The 9910-nt window shown below is 38.5% G+C and overlaps 2 protein-coding genes across 2 annotated transcripts; both read left to right on the forward strand.

The window, feature by feature from the left end:
- Positions 1–1511: 1511 nt before the first annotated feature.
- On the forward strand, positions 1512–2465 carry LOC109983623 (odorant receptor 131-2-like). The gene has a single exon (XM_020633420.3). The coding sequence runs from the start codon at positions 1512–1514 to the stop codon at positions 2463–2465; it is 954 nt and encodes a 317-aa protein (XP_020489076.2).
- Positions 2466–7538: 5073 nt separating this feature from the next.
- On the forward strand, positions 7539–8486 carry LOC109983614 (odorant receptor 131-2-like). The gene has a single exon (XM_020633410.2). The coding sequence runs from the start codon at positions 7539–7541 to the stop codon at positions 8484–8486; it is 948 nt and encodes a 315-aa protein (XP_020489066.2).
- The last annotated feature ends 1424 nt before the right edge of the window (positions 8487–9910 follow it).

Below are 9910 nucleotides of genomic sequence, written 5' to 3' on the forward strand. Positions count from 1 at the left end.
TGCCTCAGAGAGACATCTGTCCCATCTGACCTAGACTCTTGATAACTAATTTAGTCACATTAAATATTCAACCCCTTATTAAGTCAGAAAATATTGACATGATTAACGGTTCCTGTGGGTATTTCGAATTAAACCTAATAGTTGGGGTATGATTAGAAACTTTGTGGAAAGTTTAACAAAAATCTGAAAGGAACTTGTTTGTTTTTTATATCCTATGCCTGGAACTAAGATGGTTAGGTCGAACTTCTTCCAGTCTGCATTTTACAAGGTTTTGTTGTTAATGGACACACCTACACATTCGCACACTGATGGTAGAGGCTGCTGTGTAAAGAGTCCATCAGATAAGGAATCCCATTCATACACATTCACACGCCGCCAACGAAGCAGCGGTAGCAACTTTGGGTTAAGTGTCTTGCACAAGGACACGTGGGACATGTGGCGGCAGGAGCTGGGGATCGAACCCACCAACCTTCTGGTTGAGAGACGACCAACTCTACCAACTGAGCCACAGCTGGAAAATGTGTTCTCAGAATCTAAACCTGGGTTGTTTAAAAAAAAACCAATCTATTCTAATTCTAATATAAACTTGGGCCTTCATTTACTTCCACTACTAAAGGTACCAGATGAAGAAGGCCTGTCAAGGCATCAAGTTCTCTCTGTCCGATTTGATGTCAAGTTCACAGCAGTTGTGAGTTGTTTCTGGCCTGGGCTTTTCCATCACATTCTTGCCCTTTCCCACAACAAATGTGAAGTTGTGTGCAAGAATTGAAAGGTTTTTTGATTTGAACCGCTTTGCCTTTCTTGTTTTCCTCCTCTATAGACTCTAGACAACGGTAGACGACTGTTGTGTAATCGCGTATGACAAAAGGATATTTTATTGTTTTTCTATCCAAGCAGATAGTTGAAAAGCTTGAAGTAACAAGAAAACTGTTTAATTAGAAATGGTAATGTCTTACATTACTACGTTACAGACAACTGTTATCTAATAACAGTAACCCGTCGGTTTGTAACTTTGTAACTCCCAACACTGGTGACTGCTAGCATGATGTGTGGAAAAAATCATTAACATTGAATATTGTACATTGTGTGCTTGATGTTGGATTGTAGTTGTGCTTCCCTCACAACAAGATGTTTCTTGTATGTTTAAACACATAAACCCCAATTGTCTCTTATTGTGTAGAGTTGAGATTATTTAACAAGTTTCTAAAAGTAAGGTAAAGGTGATTGCATCATCTCTCTTGAAACTGCCAACCATGTTAACATGAAGGCGTTGCATGCACATGGCAAGGACAGAAGCTTAAATACAGTATGACTGAGCAGACAACTCTGCAGACCAGCTCTGCTCTTATAGAGAGCATGGATGCTAACCTGCTGATATCATTTAAATGAAAAGGATTTTCTATCATTTTAGGTTTTGCATGTTGACTTCACAGATATCTGGGATGAATTTTGATCTTTTTTTTAGGGAAATTAATTTTTTTTTTGCATAAATGTCTGAATTGTTTCTCTGAATGTCCAATTTAAATCTGTTTCAGAGCAACATCACCACTGAACAGTATCAGGGGCTACTGGAAAGAGTGTTGTTCTCCATTTTCACAACGGTACCATGCTGTGTGTTTCTCTTCATTAATTTTACCATGTTGTTCATCTTAAGGAGTAAGACTGTGTTTTGTGAAGCCTCTCGTTACATTCTGTTGTATAACCTGCTTTTTGCAGATACTGTAATGCTGCTTCTGAGTCAGTTAATGTACATAATCACTGCATGTAGGATACTGCTGACATATCCTATGTGTGTTGTTCTTAACATGCTTGCTGCTCTCACAGAAGAGATCTCTCCGCTCACACTGGTGGTGATGTCTCTGGAGAGGTATGTAGCTGTGTGCTACCCACTGAGCCATGCTTCTATCATCACCATCAGAACCACAGTGGTGGCAATCATTGTGGTTTGGGCTATCAGTTCACTAAATGTCCTCACTCGAGTTATTTTGCTGTTACAGTTTCCATTTGAAGACCTGCAGAGCCTGCAGATGACAAAACTTTGTAGTGTACGCGTCATGTTGCTCTCGCCAATGTCTGATTATTATGACAAAGCCTACACTTGTTTTGTATTTGTATCAGCTGGTTTAGCAATCATTTCCTCTTATATTGGAGTGATGATAGCTGCCAGGTCGGCCTCCACTGACAAAGCTTCAACTCGTAAGACTCGTAACACACTGCTGCTGCATATGATGCAGCTAGGCCTCACTCTCTCCTCAACTATACACAACCCACTGATCACAGCTGTTTCTGACATAGTAACAAGGATTGTTCTTGTTCGTACACAGATCATTTTTTATGTGTTTATTTTTATCTTCCCAAGATGTCTGAGTTCTCTTATTTATGGCATCAGAGACCAGAACATCAGACCCCTCCTCATGTTCTATCTATGTTGTCGACTAAAACTCAATTATGTCAGCCAAGGCTGAGCAGTGGATCTTGTCAACTTTTCTAAAGGCCTTCATCAATCTCTAGTTGTGATTGAGCAAGAGGAAGAGATTTAACAAAGCTTATTTGACAGGGTGCAAGCTGGGGATGTGTGTTCATGTTTAGTGTAAATACCCTGTGTATTTCGTATCATTGTTTATTGCAGAAGCCTCTGCATAAAAAACCTAATCTGTTAAAATAATACAGATCACAAACTGTTCTTACATGTATGATTTGCAGGTTTGACACTCAAAATGCAGTCTATCCCTCTGCTGCACTCATCTGCCTAGTGATAAGAGCCTGACAGACAGACAGACAGAACCATTACTCAGCCCAGCCTTTCAGAATATACACTTAACTTCAACCAATTATTTTTCTAATCTCTCTTACTGTACTAAATTCTCCGCACAAGTTTTTGGTTTTTGTTTGAATAAGCTGGGAGGAAAGAAAATATGTTTCATACCAGACAAAAATAATTGGAATGGCCTCATTTGTAAAGCACATTTTCTGAGTATTTTGACATAATGTGGCAGCAATGTAACACTCTTTTCACTTCACTCAGCATGTCAGCTCTGTCAGCTCTTACAGCAAATCACTGCGGGATGAAACAAGTTTGCGTTGGTAACCTTAAGTTCTGTAGTTGGCACTAAAGTTCTCAGTTGGCTGATGGTTCTTAAGTGGTACAGACATGATAGGGTTGGTATGGGGGGGGTAGCCGTTCATCGACTGGAAGTGTCCTATGTAAAAGAAACATTTATTGAAATATCAGAGCACCGGATCTCAGACCTCAAAAACAAAACTGAGAGGCAGAGTTGACTTGAGTTGAGGCCATGTAGGTGGTTCCCTCGGGTGCACAGATCTGGAGGTTGTTGCCTTAAATCCCGAATGTTTTGAATGTAGCCCCTTGCAGAGCTCAACAGTGTGGTTCCAGAAGTAAAAATTCTGTTCACTTAATCCATAATGGATTTGATTATTAGCCATCTTTTTTTTAAAACATTTTCATTTTTGGTCCTTTATTGTGAAGATATGATAATGGACAGAGTTGGAAATCAGGGAAAGAGAGAGTGGGGAACGACATGTGGGAAAGGAGCCACAGGTCAGATTCGAACCTGGGCCCCCCACTTCAGGGACTACATCCTCCGTACATGGGGCACTTGCACTAACCTCTACACTTCTGGCGCCTTGATTATTACTGATAATGTGATAACCATCCAAGGAAGAATGATCATGAGCTACCTGATTGTGAAACGATGGTTTATGCTCCTGTAGAAGACAGAAGTTTTTAATGTACAGTTTATGTTGTTGTTTGGTTTTTGCTTGTCATTGTGGTTATGTACATTTGTTTACGTGTGAACCACCAACCTGCCACAAGACTACGGATGTAAATTAACCTATAATCTTGCATATTTACATATCTATGTTCATTCATGTGCACTGTCCCTATTTTTAAATAAAAGAGTAAATAAGTCATATCAACTTTTTTTTATAAAAACATGGTTATGCGCAATCTCATTGAAAAGAACTACACTACCCATAATCCTGGAGTGTCACAGTGATGTCTCTCATTGGTGGAGGTCGCTGTCATGATGGAAATGTTTACTTCTCCCGCTATCTTCGACTGTTGGCTGCTACCATTAAAGTTACCGGAATTTCAACACACAAACTACACTATATAAAAACATAACTATTATTATGTTTTTCACTACAGTAAAGATTAATATAGAAAGAAGGTCCATGTACGTTTTCAGAGAAGTGCGCTTAACTATAGAGCTCAACAGGGACCGACCACTTTTTTGGTCTGGTGTGATGAGTCTTTCCTTCAGCTAAACCTACTGAAAACAAAGGACATGATTATTGATTTTAGGAAGACTCAATCTAGTCCTGTGCCAACCATATTAAAGGGTGCTGGTATAGAGATAGTGAACAGCTACCAATATCTGGCCACTGTGCTGGACAACAAACTGTCCTTTGAGCAACATGCTGTTGTTACCACAAAGAAGGTCCAACAGAGGTTGTATTTCCTAAGACAAATGTGTTCTTTTAATGTATCCTCTGAGATGATGACCCTCTTTTATAAAAGATTTACTGAATCAGTTTTAATGTTTTGTATTATTGCCTGGTATGGTAATCTGGCTCTAGCCAATAAAAACAGACTAGGTAGCCTGGTTAAAGTGGCGACAAGATTGCAGGGAGAAGTCAAGTCCAGCTGAGCGACCTCTACAGCAGACAGGTGGTCAGAAAGGCGACTTCTCTCCTGCAGAGCCCACACTCTTAGAAATTCCCCCTGTTAAAAAACGGTAAACAACTGGCAGTAGGGTTGCCAGGAAGTTACTGTAAAATTAACGGTATATTGCTGTTGCTGAAATTTACAGTTTTCTACCGTTTTTGTAAATACAGCAAAAAGCTGTGATTTTAAACCTTAACAGGAAAATACTGTTGAAAGAATTAACTGTTTAATACTGTTTATTTGCAGATTTTTACTGTGAATTGTCAATACTACACCTAGCTATAGATTAATTTACTTCTACCAAAATGGACACAATATATTTATTTTCTAAACCTAGTGATTTGATAAATGATTCCTTGCATGTCAGGTTATAAAACACCATGTTTTAAAATAATAAATAAACAGTGCCTTTAAAATTGCAACTTAAAATGTTAAGACAAATGATAAAACGTCAAACTGTTTTCTCAAACCACATCTGTCTTTATTGAAACTGTAACAAAAACAAAGAAAATACACTTTGAGAACATGAAGGTTAAATAGGCAAAAAAATCTAGCACAAATATTTATATTAAGACATTTAGCAAAGGCCATTTCCAATGTATAAAAAGTGCATAAAAGAGTTTTGGTAGATACATTTTAAACAGAGAAGTGAGAAAAAATTCTGTTATAATTTCAAAACTGAATAAACAATCTGTCCTCTGAGGGAAACTGGGTCCCTGGACCTGCACCTCCCTCTGATTTCTCCTTCCAGACTGAAACTGCCACAAGGATTCTGTAAAGAATAAAACAACATTAGAACAAAAGCAGCTCCAGCTGAACAGTGAACATTATCATATGGACAATCCTTTCTGAATATTCTCCATATACAAAGAAGTAAAGTAAAAGTATGAAGTAGAACTAGTATGAATAAAATTGAATGAATGAATTCAGGATGTGTGGCAGCAGCTTTCTGTGTTAAAACAGTAAAAAACAAAAAACATGCTTCAGGTCCATTCTGACAGTCTCACTAAAGTTTCCTTTTATACATTTTCAAATACTGTATATTATACTATTTATACTATGGCCATATTGCCTAGTAGGCTCAGCTAATCATCATTTCTAATTCAATATTTAATAAATAGTCAGTGTCAGTTGAAGCTGAAACAAATATAAAGTGACTGTTGATGTTAGCTAACGTTACCATTACCACCAGGCAAGTAAGTCAAGTTCATTATAGCCCAGCCACTTAGTTAACCACATTACAAGAAAATGTTGTGTTTTTTGTCCCATTTAGCAACTGTTAAGATCTGTATTTCAAGCTAATGTTAGCTGGCAAAGAATTCACTCACTGCATGTGTGTCTGCCTGCAGTGTTTCTGTGTAATTTCCAAATTTAGCTAATCTTAATCTTACAAATGACTTCAAATTTAGTAAGTGATGGTTTTTGCCTATTCTAACTAGCAAAGCAGTAAGACACTCACCTCTTAATTGTCAGGATGGAGATGGATGACAATCTGGCAAAGCCAACTCCACTGTCCTTTCAACCATGTGGTCTCAACTTCTTTTTCCCAAAATGCATTGCAAAAACTACAGTAAATTACTGTTTTGTTTCCTTCAAGCAATAATACAGTAAAATATTGTTATAAACCGTTATAATACAGTAATGTCCTGTATTTAAACGTAACAGGATCATACTGTTGAAATTTCCTTGTAAATTTACATCAATTTCTTAGAGTGCAGATCACCCTCTCACCCCTCAGGCAGACGGTACAGACTGCCTGTGGTGAAGACTAAAAGGCATCGGGTCTCATTTGTACCTGCTGCTATTTGTCCGTTGAATAGCAGTTGAATTCTAATTCGTTGCTCATTGCACTTTATAATTTTTAGCGTGATGCTGGAGCATCTCTGCTGGGCTTCATGTTTCATGTTGTATGTACTTATGCACTTGAGGTTTGGATGATTTATTAGTGTTGTTTATGTATTTGTATGTCTCAAGCTGCAAACAAATTTACCTGTGGGGACAATAACGATACCTTTGACCTTTGTAGTGTGTTGTTATCGTCTGGTATTAGTTAACAAAACAAAGGTACGCCTGAGCGTCCATGTTGCTTTTTCGACTTACAACTGGAACGCAGTTAACTCGGGTGTGACGTCGTTCCCATTTCGGAGTTCCGAGGTAAATGGAATGGGGCATTATGCCTCATTGTTCGTTGTGTCTTGCTGGAATCACAATGGATTGTGGGATGCGTAGTTTCTACACTTCTGGAAAAGAGATGATGTACTCAGCTTTGCACCTTTCCCATTTTCTCAGTTTTCCCCCCAATAATTTGCACCAGCTCAAATATTGAAGTCCCAAGTATTCAGGAAGCTGGTTGATTTGGTTCCAGGATTAAAAATATTGATATGAGGTTTTTCTGAAATGTCAATGGAGGATGTGAATGAGGACACTACATCGGGAACCAGAGCAACCAAAAAGTGTTCAAGATTTGCTTGCACAGTAAACAATTATACCCAAATTGTCTGTTATTGTGTATTGCTGAAATAATTTAACAGGTTTCTCAAGGTAAGGCACTAAAGGTGATTGCATCATCTCTCTTGAAACTGCCAACCATGTTAACATGAAGGCGTTGCATGCACATGGCAAGGACAGAAGCTTAAATACAGTATGACTGAGCAGACAACTCTGCAGACCAGCTCTGCTCTTATAGAGAGCATGGATGCTAACCTGCTGATATCATTTAAATGAAAAGGATTTTCTATCATTTTAGGTTTTGCATGTTGACTTCACAGATATCTGGGATGAATTTTGATCTTTTTTTTAGGGAAATTAATTTTTATTTTTGCATAAATGTCTGAATTGTTTCTCTGAAATGTCTCATTTAAATCTGTCTCAGAGCAACATCACCACTGAACAGTATCAGGGGCTACTGGAAAGAGTGTTGTTCTCCATTTTCACAACGGTACCATGCTGTGTGTTTCTCTTCATTAATTTTACCATGTTGTTCATCTTAAGGAGTAAGGCTGTGTTTTGTGAAGCCTCTCGTTACATTCTGTTGTATAACCTGCTTTTTGCAGATACTGTAATGCTGCTTCTGAGTCAGTTAATGTACATAATCACTGCATGTAGGATACTGCTGACATATCCTATGTGTGTTGTTCTTAACATGCTTGCTGCTCTCACAGAAGAGATCTCTCCGCTCACACTGGTGGTGATGTCTCTGGAGAGGTATGTAGCTGTGTGCTACCCACTGAGCCATGCTTCTATCATCACCATCAGAACCACAGTGGTGGCAATCATTGTGGTTTGGGCTATCAGTTCACTAAATGTCCTCACTCGAGTTATTTTGCTGTTACAGTTTCCATTTGAAGACCTGCAAAGCCTGCAGATGACAAAACTTTGTAGTGTACGCGTCATGTTTGTCGTTCCAACAAAATTTGATTATTATAACAAAGCCTACACTTGTTTTGTATTTGTATCAGCTGGTTTAGCAATCATTTCCTCTTATATTGGCGTGATGATAGCTGCCAGGTCGGCCTCCACTGACAAAGCTTCAACTCATAAGACTCGTAACACACTGCTGCTGCATATGATGCAGCTAGGCCTCACTCTCTCCTCAACTATACACAACCCACTGATCACAGCTGTTTCTGACATAGTAACAAGGATTGTTCTTGTTCGTATTCACAGTATTTTGTGTTTGAGTCACATCATCTTCCCTAGATGTCTAAGCGTTCTTATTTATGGCATCAGAGACCAGACCATCAGACCCCTCCTTGTGTACCATCTGTGCTGTCGAAAAAACACTAATCACAGGTAGGTCTTAGAACTGTAGCGTAAGTAAAGATGGAGAAAAACAGAAATGCATATAAAAGAAGTCCATATGGAAATGAGTGTTGGTTGACTGTCTGTGCCTTCACCTTGAGTTTACATGAGAACATCAGTACATGTTTTTATCTTCTTTGCATATTGCTTTTCACATGGATTATTTGTTGCTTTGAAAAACAATGTGATAGAGCAGGCACTATATGCTTTTTGTCCTTTTTATCACGTTTCATGAATGCCAATTTTAAAGTATTGCTATTCAAGAAGTATTGTGACTTGATCGTATGGAATAATGCAATTTTCTTTTCTATTTTAAACAAAAACCCAAGTTGAATCAAACATCAGGAGAGAGATAGGGTATCATCAGTAATATTTCCAAAACTATTTCACATCATGTGTCAGTCAGTCAGTCAGTCGGTGTGACGACCCCTCCCTCTTTGCACCTACTCTGCCTGCCTATATGCATTCTTTCTTGTTTCTTAGGGTGCACTCACACTAGGTAATCTGTCACTCTTCACCCCCAAAGTCCAGTTCTTTTGACTAGAGTTAGTGCTCTGATCCATGCTCAAGCTCGATACACTTCCTTGGCTCTGGCACGCTTGGAAGAGGTGTGATCATGCGACACGTTACAGTTCATACACAAGCACAGGTACACAACATGGACAGCCTTTATTATGGAGAAATCTCAGAGTGTTCTGGCTGTATCGACTAAAATGACGTAGCCACCTCAGCCTTTACTTTGTTTGGTTTGCTGCACTCATCACTATCATCAAGCATTTTCACTCACACAGACATTTCAAAGATGACTGATTCCTCATTCTCACATTTCACATTAGTGAGTTAATACATTGGATAATTTTAGTAAAATAAAGAGAATTTTGACTGAGTATCTTTGTGTGACCTCCCTCTTTCGTAACCAGCCCTGAGCCATGTGGTAGAAGTTGCTCTATTTTCTTTCTTTTCTCATCGGCTTGTTATTCTTACTATAAGGTGAAACATTCAGGGGATCTGTACTTTCTCTGTGGTCATCATCTGATATGTATCTATTTTTACCAGTCACTATTTTTTTTACCAGCCATTTTACAGACAGCATTGTCTTATGACGTATAATATTAAAATCAAGGCGTATTGTATTCAAGTAGTAGGTTATATATTGAGAGGAAATTCTGACATGCTCTTTGTCCCTCTCACAGAAACACATTAATTTTAGTTATTTAAGTTATTATTTTGAGGCTGGTTTAAAGAGGGCATATTATTCCCCTTTTCAAACAGTCCCCTGTGGTCTAAATGAAACATCTGTGCTGTGCTTTGGTCAAAATATAACATGAATCAAGCACCAGAGGAGGTTTGTGACCCTGTATAAACCAGCTCTCTCAGAACGCTCTGTTTTGCTGTGTGTGTCTCTTTAAATGCAGTTAG

Source organism: Labrus bergylta, chromosome 14, assembly GCF_963930695.1.
Source record: "Labrus bergylta chromosome 14, fLabBer1.1, whole genome shotgun sequence".
Classification (NCBI taxonomy): Eukaryota; Metazoa; Chordata; class Actinopteri; order Labriformes; family Labridae; genus Labrus; species Labrus bergylta.

Bases quoted from the DNA above. Each gene is read 5' to 3' on its own strand.
- LOC109983623 (XM_020633420.3), top strand. From the start codon at position 1,512: ATGTCCAATTTAAATCTGTTTCAGAGCAACATCACCACTGAACAGTAT.
- LOC109983614 (XM_020633410.2), top strand. From the start codon at position 7,539: ATGTCTCATTTAAATCTGTCTCAGAGCAACATCACCACTGAACAGTAT.